The sequence below is a fragment of the Malurus melanocephalus genome, unplaced genomic scaffold, assembly GCF_030028575.1.
Source record: "Malurus melanocephalus ecotype Western Australia unplaced genomic scaffold, MMel_1.1 scaffold_122, whole genome shotgun sequence".
Taxonomy (NCBI): domain Eukaryota; kingdom Metazoa; phylum Chordata; class Aves; order Passeriformes; family Maluridae; genus Malurus; species Malurus melanocephalus.
In genome coordinates, this window is record NW_026623354.1 from 1,497,326 (window position 1) to 1,515,248 (window position 17,923).

Consider the following 17,923-nt stretch of genomic DNA (forward strand, 5'->3'; position numbering starts at 1 on the left):
TCAATCCCTCTTAACTCACCTGATTCTTTCAAATAAATTTAATATTCTAGCAGTAATAAGAGATAAAGCATTCAGAATAATGTTCTTCACCCTCTTCCCTTTAATTCTGCCCCTTACTTGTAAAGAAAATCTGGCTGTCCCTACTAAACCTTCTCTGCCTTTTGTTATTTTCTTCATCTGCTCTAAAATCCCCTCTTCTAGTGCTATTTCCTTCAAATACTGTACTCCCTAAGTCTCCAGCTCACAAAACCAATAGTTCATCTCATCTTTGCTTGCTTTGAGTGATTTAATTAACAGCCAGCATGTATCATGGAAAATCATAAATATTTATGACTTCCAAAACATTCCTTTCATTACCATTGTGTGATACTGCAAAGTACATACTAAGGCAAATTGGTTTTGTCTCTATTCAATTTCAAATTTGTTCACTTGACCAGAAAGAACACATTGCAGTTAAACAATAGAAATACCAAGCAAATCTTTTATTCTTGGCTCTGCCACTCAGGTACTGCAGGTAAGATTCTCCAAGCAGCTGAGTGGTCTTTGTCTATACATATCAGCAATTCTCTAGGGGGTGGAATGCAGAGCTGCTTCCAGATGACCTCCATCCAAGCTAAGAAACTCATTAACCATCTTCAATCAAAAATTGAAATGAGAGCGAGAGAAATGTTGCTTTTACGATTTCATGCACTTATCCTTCTGTGAAAGCCKCAGTAATTCAAATATTGCTGCACTCGAAACACCGTTTCCAAGATTCCTTTGGAGAACACGATTCTCACTAAGTGTTTTAATCCTCTTTTTCCTACCTATGTGAAGGCCACTGCTACCAATATGTATTTATGTCCTTGATGATTCTCAGGCTGACATTTTTAAAACTGCTGGATGTGTTGCACATTGTCAGAGGCAGCTGCAAAAGCCAGWCTTTTTCTTCCTGCCCACAAAAATCTCTTGTTCTTCTTAAAACATAAAAAAGGGCGTAGAAAAATTGACTATTCCTAAAAGGACCTACACCTCAAAACTCTACAACATGGGTTAGAAATTATTTTTACCATTAATTCTGGCTTGCCAGTGGAACTCGGTAGCGCCGTATCAGCACTCACACACAAAGACTAACTCTGGAAAAAACAGCAAAATATCCGTCAGTCCTGCTCCCCTAAAAAAATGTTTCAGAGGTGTCAGATCTCCACACAAAGATGTTGATTGGTTTCTGAAGATGTTTTGTACTAAATGGAGGCACCAATTTCACTGGCTCAGTTTTTCAGTGCCAGAATTTCTACATATGAGAGCACAGGACATTCCTGATCTCTTTTCCTTGGCTCCTCAAATTCATTCCTCCCCAGACTGATCTAAGSAGCTGCATTGTTCAGAGGAGATACAAATCCTGTAACTGCTGCCAAATCTCCATCTTCCAGGTGATGAGGGCARGCTCGAGTGGTGAGAATTTCTTATTCACTGGATCTTTCCTGTCTTATCTGAAATTACACACRTTGTCAGTGTGAGCTGCAATTAAATGTGAGATACAATCCCTTACTGGSCACTGCTTCCTCCACATTCCTCTGAGACTTCTTTCTAATGATTATTTTTCTTTGTGGCATTGCCTTGCACCACTCTACCAACAAGAACCAGAGCCAAACTCAAACATTCCTACAGGTCCAAGTGCCACAAGGACACTGACTTGGTTCTTACAATGCCTTGCAGGCTGATTGCTTTGTCCACGATTCAGGATGTGGAGAAACCCTTTTTTTTGGTGTTTCTGAAATTCCTTCTTTCAGGCAATGCTCAATCTCAGGACCACAAATTGGTTCCTTATGTGAACCACAGATCCAGCCCAAGTTACTTCCTGCCCCCAGGCACTTGAACCACTCCTTGATAAGGGTGACAGTGGCTCCTGCAGAGCTGCCTGAGCAGGTGACAGCACCCATTCTGCAGGTAGCACTGCAGGGACCTGAGCAACTGCCCAGGACCTGAAAGAACTGCGTTCTGACACGGCTGTGACTCAGTCTCCAGAGCCCAGAAGAGAATCTGGGATTTACATGATGGACAAGTCATGAAGAGATGAATGATTATTATCATGATGACATGATTATTATCCTGCCCTTCTCCTGAAGCAATTGTGAATGAAAGCACCTGGCTTTTCTCTGATCCAGGTGGATCACAATAACATCAGTATATACCAGTTATATTCAGAGCTGGTGAGACAGCTTGGTACAGAGACACCTAATCTGTAAATCCTACACGGCCTAAGAGGACATAAATTAGTCAAAATGTGGTGGGGTAGATAGAGCTTGAGTAACKTCATTAGTAAAAGCTATTAAATGCTCAGATATTTATATTGTCCCTAAGTTGTAAGATGATTTTTCTTATTTCTTCCTTTTAAAAGAAGCTAGTGTGCCCTTGTTTAAGAAAAAAAAATAAAATTAAAAACTATAAAAAGGTTTGAATATATGAAAACGTCCAAGGGTTTGCTTTGCCAAGGCACGTTCATCAGACAGCTGACAGACAGAAAGTTGGTGTCTGCTGGTGGGGAACACAAACCAAGGAAATAAAGCTGCTGATCTGAAGTCTCCTGCAGYGGAGGGTCAATCCTCAACCTGGAACATGAGTTTACAACAACCTGATAACTCAGGAGAGCATTTCACATTGGCTTTTTGAATATTACACACAGCAACCCCTCCCAGGGCTCAAACATCCTTGTCTTACTTTCCTTCAAACTAACAGAACTTCAGGAGGGGAAAATGCTGATGAATTAGACACAAAGAGAGGAAAGAAAAGGCAACATCTGCTCTACCCAGCATCGAGGGGATCATTCTTACAAAGGTTCTCACTCACCCACACCAAACCTATAATTAGACGTCGTGTGGGCAGGTCTGCTCCTACTGTCATGGGACTGATTCCAAGTGAAAAAGGGCAGCAGCCACCAGGATTTGACAGGGAGCTGGCTGAACAGGGCTGGAAAAGGAGCAACCCTTCCTGCATTCYGAGTGGTGAGTGCTGAAAAATCAGTGGGGTTTGGGGATGAGTTTCTGTACGAGCTGCTGGTCAGGGCTGGGGGACTCCGAGGACTCGTCCTTAGAAATAGCCAGGCTGAGTGGTGTGGTGTGAGTGAACATGCAAAAAACAGAGAGCAGCACTCAGAGAAAAACCCTGGCAGCAGCTGGGAGGCTTGAAACTTTTCAATTCCAGGAAATCCCAGCAGGAGATGGGACTTTCTGGCCTGTGACAATGCAGTGCAGCTTGGAAAACAGGGTGGATTCAGTGGGGATAAGGTAATTTGGGACTGAGTATGTGCCTGTTGTTAAAGGAAGAACAAAAATGACAGTTTTTACAGATGGTATCTGGACTTCTTCTAAGGGAGAAAGCACTAAAACACAACAACAGAAATTAAAAAGGAGGATAAAATAGGCCATGCATTTAAGCATTTTTAAGAGCAATGCAAATTTAAAGGGAGAATGGAAATGGGGAAGAATTACAGAGCTGTTTTGGGGCAGAATGTGAAAAGTGAGACTTTTTTTGGTGGTCTACTGTACATGGGGGAGCTTGAACTGGTCACTGACAAGGGCTATTCTGCACTTCAGAAATGGCAAAAGGCCAACAGTGTCGGTCTTGGAGCTGACTGAGTTTAAAAGCAGCCTGATCATGGAGATAAACAGGRCACATCACCCTGGAAAGACAGACAAGGGGCCAGGTGGTGGCTGCAAGTGAGCTGAAGGCTCCCTGATCAGTCAGAATTGGCACAGCCACTTCCCAAAGCTGAATCACATTTGTTGTTGGTTTGTTTTGGATTTTTACGATGCTTGCAGTCAGATTAAATTATCATAATTGTCTCTGTAAATTTGAATATATGAATACCAGTATAAGATCAAGGTGAGAACCCTATTATTTAGAAAACCTGAGAAAATACTGTGCAGTGGGAAGCCAAAGACTTGTTTTTAAATATGTTCTCTTCACTATTACCCTACAGTTTCTTTAGATTGTTCACCAGTTCTAAATAAGTGACCTTAAAAATCTAAACCTTACAGCACCCTCCAACATCCCTACTAACCTCTTCTTGGAGCTCTTCCCACATTAAATGCCTCAAGAAAATAATTTGCATCACTATTCTGAGTCATTCAGGTCAATGTCCTAGTCCACTGCTTCAGATTTAGTTTAAGAGGTCAACTGGCATCAGAAAAATCTCCTGCCCAGAGCAGGCAATGTGTGTGAGCTCTGCCTTGCCATGGTTATTACTTTGTGTCTCGAGGAAGGCAATCTGGAAAAGGTTCTGCACATCTTTGCTCTGTTTCAAAATTGATTTTTCTTCTATTAAATTTGTGGATTTCGGAGCTACTCAGTTAAGGCCAGCTTCCTTCTGCAGAACTTTATTGTACCTAAAAGCTGGTGAATGGCAGGAGAGGAGGCTGACCTTGACCCGTGCCAAGATGATCTTTTACTTGTTATTAATTTGTATTGAAGYAGTGCCAAAGAACCTTCATCCAGAATCAGAACTGCATTGGGCTGCACATGGGGAGGAGCTGGAGATGAAATTAAGTCTTTAACAATTATTCCAATTACTCTGCTGCCTGATCTATCACACCACATCACCAGCATTTTCCTCAGCACTCTGCACWCCAGTTTTCAGTATCTGTTAATCTGGACTAACATTGTTCCTGAGCCACTGACTGTAAGCTGTGCCTAGAAAAAAAATTGTGTTCTTTCTATGCATAATTTTGAACAACAAAATTATATTCAAATAAACAAAAAAGATCATATTGCACTTTCATGTATTTGAATATGGGTAAATACATAKGTGATCCCCTTCATAAGGCCTAAAGATACTACTGTCWTTTTTTTTCTCTTACTTTCTTTTACCTTTCTAAGCAATGTTCAATACTTGGGTGTGCACTTAGCTCTCTGAATGCTCACACTCAAGCCATGCAAGAATTTACTGAKAGAATAAAAAATTTTACCTACAATTTCTATATCCAAGGCTGGTATGATAAACTCTGGATGAGTTCTCCTCCTTTGTGTTGATCTACAGTTTTAACCGAGTTTAACTGAGCCAAACTGCTGAAAAAATATGAAAGAACTAAAATACAAAAGCAGAAAGAGAGAACTGCAAAAATATTCTCTGTTTAAGGACAGTGCCAGTGCAGTGAATACAAGTATGATTAGGACTGGTAAGGCAAGAAAATAATTGAAAACAAACAAAAAAAAGAAACAGAAAAAAACAAACAAACAAACAAAAAAACCCTCAAAAATACCTGAAAGAAGGTAGAGAACTTAAACTTCAGTATTGAGGGTGCTAAAGCATACCTGAAAATTGTATGTGTGGAAACAAAGAATGACAAGTTCCTTAGCATTTCMAAAATCACCACTAAAACATCAGCAAGGCTTTAAGGGCCTTTTCAGTTACAGCTTCCTCAGATGTTCACCTCAGTGCTGCAAATATATGCTTTTACTTTCCCAAACACCCCCAAAAAACCCCTGCATTCAAAACTTGTACATTTTTTACTACACCTTAGTCTCCATTCAGTATTTTTTCAATTTGAGCTCGTTTTAAGCAATCAGTGCTGAAAGCTGGCACTCAGTGTAATTCCAGAWCTGATTCCTCTAAAACCTTCATCAGTGATGATCCAGCATGAGCAGTGAGTGACTATAGGGGAAAAAAAAAAGCTAAAAAAACTAAAAACATAATCACAACTTGATCATGGTGTGATACAATGTATGATAAAACATGTGATATGTGATATGATGGTGCACAGAGGMAAGGACTGTATTTGTAAATCCAGGAGCTGCCTTCTAGTTCTTCCAACTGTAGCCTGAAATGCAATAATTACTCAATTTTTAATCTACTTAATCCATGCGTTTAATTTTAATCTACTTAACTGTTGTAGTACTGCATGTCGGTAATTTTACTTTCTTAATAGAAATATCAGGTGGCAAAGCAGATCTTCTTAAAATCTGAGTATCAGGTGACTTAAAATGTTGACCTGACAAGACTGTTGTTTGTCATGTCATGTAACTGAATTCAATTACACAACTTAATCTTTGAGMAGATTTTCACAATTTTTTTTCCTGACTGAGTATCCTCAGCAGAGTTTCATTTTTTCTGCCTCAGGCTGATATTGGATTGAAATTCCTCAGGTCTGAAATTCCTCAGGTCCTTTATCCAGGTTTTTCACCTTTTACCATATTAGTTTTCTTCAAATCAGGTATATGGAATTTTCTTACTAATCAGTAACTTTAAAAAAATTGTTAATACTTTTTTTAATATTTTTTTTTTCTTTTAAGAATCTCATCTATGAATCACTGAAGTCCAGTGATTTTTGAACAGTCAGTTCTAACAGCTGTTCTACAGCAGATCTAAAATTATTGTCTGAACAGAGAATTGCCATGAATATTTTTTTTTCCTGTCGTGAATTTCACCTGTTTTTGGTCTTTCACACATTAAATATTTTTTCTTAATTCCGATGCCCATAAATTATACATGTTGACATTGATATTTTCCCTATGAAATCTGTATAACTTCTAGCCATTAATTCCCAGTTACCAATATTGCCCTTTTTTGTCCCCTTGTTTTTGTTTCTTTCACTTTATCAACTTACYCACAGGTTTTTAATGTCTTTTTTATTATTTCTTTCAGCATAAAGCTATCCAATTTTCATTAAAGAAGACAGGRGCCATTTTATATCCTGATACTGCTCACCAGAGAGAGAGATAACAAGGGTTGTAAGAGAATGGTAAGTAAAATTGTTAGCAGTTTGATAAATAACAAATGTGTAAAATGTTAGAAAATATCTATTTATTGAAGTGAAATTATCGGGTTAAAATGCTAATAATGAGAACTTCTGAGATGAGACTTTGCTGCTTGTTCAGACTGTTTGCCTGCTCGTGTGCCTGTCCTGAGGAAGGTGTGTGGGTACATGTGTGGGACTTAAAAACACACTGCAGACACTCATTATGCACTTTCCCATATCTCACCAACCATCCACTGCAGCCCATGACTCACTGATTGAGCAATGATGTCCTCAAGGGGACTTGATGGCCTCGTATGAGGGGCACCCTCTGCTCCAGAGTAGCTTTTATACATTAGGATGGCAGTCTATGAACATTTGCAATTTTTTTTTTTTTTTTTTTTTTTTTTTTACTGAACAGCAATTTAGAAATATTTAGTGCTGGTTTTGCGTGTCTGCTGTCCATTGAGATGTACGTGAGCTCAGCACTGACAGCCCAGGGTAGGCTGAGCTCACATTCACAAACGAGTCATTCCAGTTCCTCTTGTTCAGCTCCACGCCTCCTGAATGAAGAATTTTCAGGTTGCGTGCTGCCYGAGCCCTTCTTACAAAGACATCATTTTTTAACAACTTTGCAATCTTTTTGTCATTAACACGGACTGATATAGAAAGGCTGCCCACTAAAAAGCCATCTTCTACCCAAAMTACAACTCTCTTAATTACWGAATATATCAACATTCCACARATGATAAAATTTCTGCTGCTTCTTTTATTTCCCTGGCCATGTTCATTTCTATTTCCTGCCTTCAAAGGAAGATCTTTTGAAGGAAATTACTGATCACTTTAATTGGGCAACGACCTCCCCCATATTCCTAAATCATTACTTGCTTTTCAGATTTTAGGTCTGAAAAGATACTCTGCTCTGCTGGCTGCTGTAGTGTTGTTGATATAAGAGTGCTGTCCATTAAATAGTATGAAATGCCGTGGACCTCTCCAATTCATTTGGTGAGCCACATCAGCTSTGATTTTCCTGCACTGCCATTGAGYTCTCATTATGATGATGGGCACTTCTTGGCAGATATTCCAGCTGAATGAAGCTGCTCCTTTTGGCTAAAAGCTGGGACCTCTCTGTTCTTGTCCCTCAGCAGCTGCTCAGAATAACTCCTGATCCTTTTCTCTCCTGTTTTACCCCCAGATTTCCTCTCTGCTTTCTACTCTCCTTGAGTAAATAGGTTTCCTCTCTGTTATCTACATCAATGGATAAATCAGACTCAGGATCTGAACTGTATTTCCATGGAAATTTCACAATTCYTTGCAGCTCCTGCTCACTGCTGAGATCTTCATCCCCACTCCTKTGCCCTAACACACAAACAAAACAAGCTGTTACCAAACAGGGACTGCAGAGTTTATTAGAGAGTGCTCTGACCCATCCCGTTTGGCTTTGTTGGGAAACCATGTCATTACAGCCAAGTAATCCCACTTCCATCAAAAACAAGCAGAGGAGGATCACATATAGCTCCTGACTTAAATGTGTCATAYAAGCGTCAAGAACAAATCCTCTAAAATTCCCAATTGTTTCTTCTTTGTTTCTGGAAGCSTTTTGTAGCATCAAGGACCTTTTTGTCACTGTTTTATGGTCAGTTGGTGTCTGCCAGGACCCTGAAGCCTTTTTTTGGCTCATGGATCCCCTCAGGGTACAGACCAGTGTGAGAGGTTGATCCTCTTTAGGTCGAGGTCTTTGCATTTCCTTTTGTATCACACTCTTTCAAAAAGGACAAATCACTCGAAATAAAATGCTTAACCTGTGTATTCAATTTGCTTTAGGTGGCTGGAATGTGGATTATTGCATTTTATCTCCTTGGCACAGTAGCAGGTGAGAAATTGTGTCTTTAAAAACTACCACTAGGAAGTGAATTCAGATGAAATGGTATACAGGAGAYGATGACTGTTATTTTCCTTTACATTGAAATTGTGGTGTGATTTGTGGGTCATTGTATGACAATGCCTATTGCTGTGCATAGAACTAATGCTAAAAGGCTCTGCTGCRTTTGAAATTTATTATTAAGAGCACAAGAGACACAAATCTGTGCTGAAAATCCACAGAGAAATTCAATCACGTGTCCTTCCTCTATCAAGGCAATCCAAGATCTGTCTTTATTGCTCTAAACAAGGAACTGATCAGCAACAGGGTGCTCAGCACAACAGTGCTAAAACATAAAAGTTGAGTGTAAATGAGCATGAGACCCATTTGATCTAGGAAAAACTACAATATTGAAGRAAATGTTCATATCATTCACAGTACAAGGTTATCTTCACCCTTATGGCAGAGACACAAAGCTTTGGAGCAGAAAGCACACAGAAGCAATTCTAACAAGCATTTCTTACAAGGCTGGCTTTTAAAAATAAAGTGAACTAATCCTTTACAAGCCTACAAACTGGTGTCAAAACARACTGTGGGTCTTTACTTGGTTTATCCTCAATTTATTTAGCTYCCCTCGAGTTCTCACTTCAGGCAATACACATAAAGGAAACAAAAATTACTCTCAACCAATTTCAAAATCAATCATGAAATTAAGTCCTTAGTTTTTTTTTTGCTCTTCAAACTGCTGTTGTCTCAAAAGCATCATCAAGCATAAAAGAAGCACACATTTAAAGAAGTTTTTTCTTCTCTGCTAGGTAAAGAAGTTTGCTACTCCAGGCTTGGCTGTTTTACAGATGACCCACCCTGGTCTGGGATACCAGGGAGGCTTCTGACAGGCTTGCCTGATTCTCCAGAGTCGATGAACATCAGCTTCTCTCTCTACACCAGAGAAACAGGAAATAACTCACAGGTGACATTTATTTTTAACACCAAAAGCTGCCTGAACCTGAAAATGTTTGTTAACATTTTACAAAGCCTGTGTCAGTGACCTTAGGCAAACAAGTCAGAATCAGAAGATGGTTTGAAGGTATCRTAATGAATGTATAGAATGAACTTTGGGGTGAAGCACAAAAAAATTGTTATGAATGAGGTGTAGGGCACAATTTCGTGGTATTTTCCTGAGCGAGGATGTAGGTTAGGGCAAACCTTTTTTATGAATTGAAGCAGAGCAGATGGGAGCACAAGAGACCACATGGGCACAGCTACTTTGGAAAGAGTGGTGGAACTGAGAAAGAAGAGACAGATGGATCCCTGAGTTCCAAAAACCACAAACTTTTTCCTTTCAGAGTAGTCCCTTTAGTCCTAAGGGGATGACTTAGCTGACTTGTAAAATGTTTTAAAGTATGAATAGATAAAACTTTATTTTTTTTTTTTTTTAAACACACAGGTGATCTCGGCGATAAACTCCTCAACCATCCCAAAGTCCCATTTTTCCTCACAAAGGAAAACCTCCTTCATCATTCATGGATTTGGCAGCACCGGAAAAACAGGCTGGGTGGTCGAAATGTGCTTGGTATGAAAGAATATCCTCTGATTTCATCAGCCCTGACAGCAATCCTTTGGGCATTAATGTCCACCAGGCATTTTACAGTTCATTAGGCGGCAGAAGATACAAATTTCACACAAACCAGAATGTTCCCACTCAGGAAGACACAGAACAGTCGCGGCTCCTTGGTCCTCTCTGACATAATTTTTCTCCAGAATTTCCGCTCCCAAACCCTGCAGATGAGATTAAAGCAATAACTTTGATAGAGTCAGCTGTCCCTGACTCTACACCCTATTCCASATTTGGGTTTTGACACCAATTCACTGCTGCTCCTGTTAGCAGCAACTGATCCTTCCTGCAGTCCAACTTGTACATCTCGAGTTTCAATCTATAAATACTGCTCTGGTTCACTACTCAGCTCCTAGAGATAAAAAAAAAGCAACCAAACAAACAACAAAACTAAAACAAACACAGGAACACCACCAAGTCTTCTGGTTTTGGTTTGGTTTTTTTTGTGGTTTTTTTGGTTTTTTTTTTTTAAAGAATTCAGTGAGGAAATATTTCAAATATGAAATGTGGAAGCTCCCACAAAACCAGGGGACGGTACCTTGGTTCTGGAAGATGAGCAAGATCTGCTCTGGTTGCTGCTGCTTCTGTGCTGGCAGTGAAAGGCCAAGCTAGAAAAACACACCACTGGATACCAAGTCACAAATCTATGAAAATTTTAATTTTTATTCCAGAATATTAAATTTCCTTTTTTTTTTTCCAGTTGAAAAGAAACAGCAATTCTTTCTGGCTCTCTGCACCACAAACTTATGGTCCCCACACAAAAGGAAAGAGTTCTGGATGCTCTACTGTTTCACTTCTGTTTTCCTTGTACACATTCAGCTGTTTTTCATTGATTAAATTTTTTTTTTACTACTCCTTTTGCAATCTCAAACATTCAGTGAGCCTTAGTCACAGAGACTAACACACGATTCTTCCACTGGAAAAATCACTGATCTCTGCAAGTCTGTGCCCAGCACCGAAGTAACCAATGCATCCTTTGCTGAAATAAAACTTTCCTGCCCTCTCCAAGATTTTTCCAATCTGACATGACTTTTTAACTTTTAAAGCCCCTTGGTAAATAAGACTACTTCTTACACAACTCAGTTAAACTCCCAACATCCCTCAAAGAAATACAATGTACAATACTGTACATGGAATCTACTGTGCAGTTCTATGGTGTTTCAGAAGTATTTCAAATACAGAAGTGGTGTATAATGAAAARTATTTTTATTACAGTTTTCAGAATTGATTTTTTTTTAAAGAATGGCTTGTTATATTCTGTCTTGTAAGAAGATGCATATTTCAGTGTGGTACAAGCTACAGTGAAGACTCCCATTTAGTAAACAACGAGAAAATTCATCATTATTATTATGTTACCTTTTAATCCTTATTCTGCTTTGAGTTGAATCTTTGATTATTTTTTTTCTTTTCTTTAAATGTTTTTCTTTGTGGATTCCCAGCTGTTACTGGARGTGGAGAACATCAACTGCATCGCTGTGGATTGGAAAGAGGGAGCCAAAGGCACCTATGTCAGTGCTGTCAACAACATCCGTGTATTGGGCGCTGAGGTCGCCTATTTCATCACAACTTTGAAGGTAAAAATCCTCCTTTTCCCACCTGAAACCCCTCCGTGGGCTCAGTGGGGTTGTGACACCGCTGTTTTGGGGTTGGACTTTGTCCACCACGGTCAGGCAGAGTTGTGCAGTTGAGATGCGGATAATTAACGCTAGTTATGGACTTCTCACGGCCAAAGGACACGAATTGAGCTGTGTCTGGGAAGATGAGCCAATTAATTGGGGACCGGTAGGTGGCAACATTTCCATGCGATGCCGGCATTCCATGGAAATGAGGAGAGATCGGCGCTTTTAGGAGTTTTACCAGCATTATATACAAGTGCCAAAATGCGTTAATATCTCACCAAAACGAGCAGTAGCTGSCTTGTGGGATAATTCCATATTTATGGGATAGTTCCACGATAAACTGTCCAGTTTTTTGTTGACTTTCGGGTTCCCAAAGGCAGGTGCTCACATTTACACACAGCACAGAGCCGATCAGCGGCAAAGTTTGTGCATTTCAGCATTTCCCACGGATTTCAGAAAGACTCGTGAGTGTCTGGAGCAGCTGAAAACCAGAATATTGCCTGGCACTGGAGTCAATCCTGCCCAGGAGTTGCTGATCTTAAAATCCTGCAAGAGGTGGTTCAGAGCCCATGGGGCAAAGTGCCAAACTTGCAAGAGCCTGAGGATCAAAGAACATTTTCCCAGATCCAGCTGGGGTGCAATTTACTGTTCCTTCCCAGGAAATTCATATCCAGCCTCACAAAATTGGCTTCTGGATCTTTCTCATTTATGTATAAACACCAGGTCATTTGAGGATGGGTTCAGCATCTCATTTACTATCTCATTACTGCACCATTTTCAGTCTAAGGTGCTCTTTCTTGTCTTACAGAAATGCATAAATGATGCTTGGACTTCCTTTTTTTCCCCCAAATTACAAAATTCTGGAGTTTGATTGTAGGAAAGGTTAAACTGCCTTGTAAATGGAAGCATTGCATTAAAATGTGTTCAGAGAAATCTGCCATCTGAAAATAAAGGCAGACAGGCCCATTCTCCAGACCTGYTTTAATTTTGGTATGCACATTACAAAACTTCATGTAAAAATCTCAAGCAATTAGCAGCCTTGTTGTGAAATATGTCCCCTGTGTTCAGCCTGCACACTGATTAATCTCCCTTTTCACCTTGAGTGGCAGTGTAATATCTCAGCAGGGCAGGGCTTGTACAGGGGAGACCTRGAGGAGAATGGATTTCACCCCACCTGAGACTGGCACTGAAAATATTATTCATGATGTGATCACATATCCTAAATAGGCATGGAGAATAGATATGTGATCAAAAAGGGCTACAAAGTGGAATAAATAAAGAAAAAAATACGATCATTTTTATGGAAGATGGCATTAGGCATCGATCCAAATGGGAAAGATGGTTCGTATTTTTCACCCAGGATAATACAGCAAGCATATGGCAACACTGCAACAGTGAATCCTTCATCACTATTCATGTAAAATTCCAGATGGGATCGTTTTCCTGTCAATTCTTCGTGTAATTTAAACAGCAATTAACTCAAGGAGCTCACACCCTGCTTGCTATGCAGAAAGTCGGTCTAGCTGTTCCCAGAGGCCCATAATGTCAGACCTTCTCTTYGCTTGTTATTCAAAGCCTGTGTTCTTATCTCCTACCACGGCCACTCTGACGGTCAGAAAATGTTCCAATACTCCCCTTCCGAGATCCATTTAATTGGCCACAGCCTGGGGGCKCACACGGCGGGAGAAGCGGGGAGGAGGATCCCAGGAATCCGACGGATCTCAGGTAGGATGCTCACCTGGATGCAGAGATAACTGCGTGTGTTTGCAGGGAAAATTAAATTGCAACACTCTGTAGACTGGTCTTGCAACAGGTCTGCAGGAACAGAACATTTTCTGGAATGAAAATTCCAGAACATTTTCTGGAACGAAATTATTGGCAGTGCTGGAGAGAGCTGTCATCAGAACAGGCAAAATTTGTGCTTCTCAGAAATAAGGGTAATTATTGCATCTTCTTTCTCTGTTTAGGTTAAGTATCCTTTAGTGGAAGGACAAGTAGAGCTAATGTGTTTGTAACATTAAAATAATTCACTGGGTTACATCAAGCCCTGCACAAAGCCAAAGCAACAAGAACCCTTAGTTTTCCCTATTTGTAAAGTTTTACAGGCCTGAAATAAGCTCAGAGATAATGAAATGCCTCCTTCCTGGTAATATAATACGCCATTATATAATCTGTTGAAAAAATATTTTACTYCTCTTGGAATAAGTTTTCAAAAATGTTCACAAAACTGCACTATTTGCATATTTTTTTTATGGTTTCACTTGGAATTCACATCATTATTTGTCTTGTCGTCTGCAAAACTAAACCTCTGATTTCATAAGCTGGCRAAACACATATTAACAAATGCAATATTTCTGTCGTCCCTCAACCAATAAATATCGGGTTTTTTTTCCTAGGTTTAGACCCTGCTGGGCCCTATTTTGAAGGAACTCCTCCCGAGGTGAGACTGGATCCTACAGACGCAAACTTTGTTGATGTTATTCACAGCAACGCCGCTCATTTCCCCGCTGCAGGTGAGTGTCCCTGTGCCAGCAGGAACCTGCAGGGACGGGCACCAGGACTCTGACACCTTCCCTTCATGTCTCAGGGTTTGGGATGTACAACACMACTGGGCACCTGGACTTTTACCCAAATGGAGGAACTGTGATGCCTGGATGCACTGATTTAATTGCAGAGACCAATAAAAGTGATTTTGAAGCYGTCATCGCAGGTAAATACAATTCCAATTGTGTTGTACTTTACTTGTATTCAGTTCTGGAGCATGGATTGTGAAAGCTGCCATCTGCTTGGGAGAAAACAGGAAAACAAAATGGCTTTTTTTTGGCTGTTTACTCCTAAGTTGGATAGGAAGTAAAAAACAATAAAGGYTGGAACAGAACAGAGCTCCACAGAGAATGCTGTGGGGAGCGGAGGGGTCGTACCCGCCCAAGCTTTGCTTCTGTAGTTTGAAATTGGATGCAAACCCCCAAAAAAGGCAGAAAACATGAATTCTGCAGGTCCAGCAACCCCAGCAGGAGATTTTCCAGCCTGAGACAGGCCAAATCAGCAGCATGACAGCACCACCTCTGGTTTCCTGCAGTTGCTATGAAGAACATCCATCACTTATAAGGCACTGATAAAGTGAAAGCACTGAGTGTTTCCAGGGACTGCACATACCTCACCTCTGAACCTGGGAGTTCTCTCTTTTCAGAGATTTTGGGCAGGTTRGCAGCACATTGGTGGGGTCTCCATGGTCTGTTGAGCACCTAAAACTGTAATGAATTCCATCCTGTTATGACACCTCTCATATATATATATATATATTTAAAACTGTCTTCTTAGAAAGGGACTATTCCATCATAGCAGACCAGTGCATCTCACTTAGACAAACTAAACAGCAATTCCTCCTGCAACTAGAAATGCTCAGATTCAGWCCCAAAAGAAATTATTACAAGCCCATGCTCTGCTGTTTCCACGGTGAGACAAATGCAACTCTTACAGGGGATAAGGGGATGTTATTTCACCAAAGATCATAAACATTTCTCCCACAGACACCACAATCTTTGGGGGGTGCCACCACTCCCGCAGCCACGARTTTTACTTTGCAAGCATCATCTATCCCACTGGATTCCTGGCATATCCCTGTGAGACATACAAAAGCTTTGAGGAGGTGAGTGCATCAGCCCAGGAGGGGGTGAGGGTAAAGAAAATATTCCAGGTGTGTGGAGCAGGCAGCCCTTGGGTGCTGTGGCTGAGGTGCCCACAGCAGCTCCCATCTGCTGTTCCACTCTGGAAAATGAGTCCTGAGGCATAAACAGGGACAGAAATTCAAGCTCATGGGATTCTCACCCCAGACCTTTAGGCAAATGGAACACAAGTTGGGTAGATATGTCCTATACCTGAGTGGAAGGAGATACACTTAGAATCTCCAGGATCCTCAACTGCTCTCTAATTCACATTGGGCACTGATTAGAGCGCCTAAATACATGCACTTAGCAATGATGCTGCTTTCATTTTCCCCCATTTCCAAGTTCAAGCAAGTTCCCAGCCACTAGGAAGGTAAAACTGGCCTATATTTTGCACCAGAATCTACCTGAAATATATTTGAACTAACAAGTTTCAGACTATTACCATACCCAGATGTCAAACCTGCTCATTCTGCACCTTGTGGGGTGCAGGAGCCATTATCTAAAMCAAATTTATYAGTGTTTGGTGTTAAGTTATGAAAMCATTCAGCACTGCCAAAGCTTTGCAAGATCAGAACAGCGTATTGAGCCTTAATTTCACCAGGGCCAGCATGAAAAAAAAAGATTCCTCATTAACTGATGCTCTTCTTTTCCCTAGGGAGACTGCTTCCCATGTGCAAAGGAGGGATGTCCAATGATGGGGCACCATGCTGACAAATTCCCATATAAATTGGAGAGAGTAGACCAAAAGTATTTTTTAAATACAGCAGCAGATGAGCCTTTTGCTAGTAAGTGGAGAAGGTTTGTTACAGCTGTTCACAAGTTTGCAAAGTGAATTTATTGACGTGATTTACAGCCATGCTCCTCTGCTGCTTCCATAAACAATTGCTAATAGCTCTGACAGAAAATACTGCATTACTTATCAAAATTCAAGCTCACCAAGGATAATCTGGACTTATTTTTGCTTTTATTTATGCAGCTTGGAGACAGCAAGTATTTATCAAACTGTCTGGTGTAAAGAAAACGAAGGGAGACATAAACCTGGTTTTCTACGACACACAGGGGCACACAAAGAAATACGAAATTGCCAAGTAAGTTAAATTAATATTTCCTTATAGCATTTAATGCTGCTGTCATTAATCTATGCAGGGCCCTGTGCTCTTCTAAAAAACAGTGAAAAAATGCAAATTTCTGTTGCAAAAAAGGGAAAAACTGAAAATTTCTGGAGAATTGATTTATTTCACTGTTAAACTCAAAGTCACTCCTTTCATTCTCTTCTCAGCGGAGACCTCTCTCAAGATGAAGTTTACATAAAATTCCTTGATGTTGAAATCAACCCCAAAAATACTACAAAAATTGAATTTCTCTGGAACAAAGCCGTATTCTCTCTGCTCTGGGCAAGACTGGGAGCAGAAACAGTCAATATAATACATGGAGAAGATGGACATAGGTAAGAATTTCCCATTCACAGCTGAGAAGGCGAGTGAAAAACTCTGGGAGACAAGAATGAAAAATGGTCTTAAATTGGACACATGGTTGGTAATCAACAATGTGAATTTCAATTAGGCAAGGACAAGYATTGCACTTTGGACAGAAAAATCGGATGTTTGAGTAAGCACCAGGGAATAATTGGAGAACAATACAGCAGTGAATAATTTAAAATGTATCATTTTTCTACAGCAAAACAATTACAAACCGAGATAAAGATATTAAACCTCAAATTTTACAGCTGGTCCCCAAAAGAACGAAATTCAGTTTGTTAWTGTTAATGTGCAGATGCAATGATCTGTGCAGAAGGTTTTTAGGAAGGTTTAAATGGGATTATGGGTTGGACTAAAAACCCTCAAGGTGACAGCTGAAACCCTTTCATTTTTCTTTGTGCAAAATGAGAAAAATCTTGATTCAATCATATTTTTTCTTGCCAGGTCGACTTTTTGTGGCCATGGGACTGTGGCATACGGAGTTCCCCAGTTACTCACACCTTGCTAGAGATCACCAAGGTCTGCCCATGGCAGCTGAGTAAACCCTCAGCCTTGTGCAGGGAAATGTTGGCACATAAGGCAATTAAAGCAGTGTTTAAAAAAATCAAGTTTGTTTCTCCCTTTGGTTTTTTTTCCCCATTCTTTGCAAACTTCTCAGTGTTCTCTGTGTTTGAACCAAGTTTATTGTGCTTGCAACTGTGGAGCAACCAGAAATCACAGGTGCTAAAATCCATTTATAACACGGCTCAGTCTAACCCTGCCAGCTCCTCAAGGCGAGAACGGAGTCCCACCACCCTGACTGAAAACTGCAAACTTTCTTGAGGCAGCACATGTCCTCAGGACACCCCTGCAGCTCAGGATTTTCCCAAACACCTCCTGCCTGCAGCCTGAGCTGCTGCTCAGAGCTTTCTCTCAGGAGGCACTCGGGGATGAGGCAGGAGCAGCACAGCACCAGGTTATTCCTGCAGG

General features: G+C 40.5%; 1 protein-coding gene across 1 annotated transcript; it reads left to right on the top strand.

Moving 5' to 3' along the window:
• The first annotated feature begins 2,878 nt into the window (after positions 1-2,878).
• LOC130575984 (pancreatic lipase-related protein 2-like) lies at positions 2,879-17,552 on the top strand. Its single transcript, XM_057370294.1, has 14 exons — positions 2,879-2,984; positions 6,623-6,719; positions 8,538-8,586; positions 9,390-9,544; positions 10,022-10,147; positions 11,629-11,763; positions 13,425-13,533; positions 14,205-14,321; positions 14,396-14,518; positions 15,339-15,457; positions 16,132-16,261; positions 16,453-16,564; positions 16,756-16,923; positions 17,399-17,552. The coding sequence occupies exons 2-14, from the start codon at positions 6,717-6,719 to the stop codon at positions 17,460-17,462; spliced, it is 1,410 nt and encodes a 469-aa protein (XP_057226277.1). The 5' UTR covers positions 2,879-2,984; positions 6,623-6,716; the 3' UTR covers positions 17,463-17,552.
• Positions 17,553-17,923: the final 371 nt, after the last annotated feature.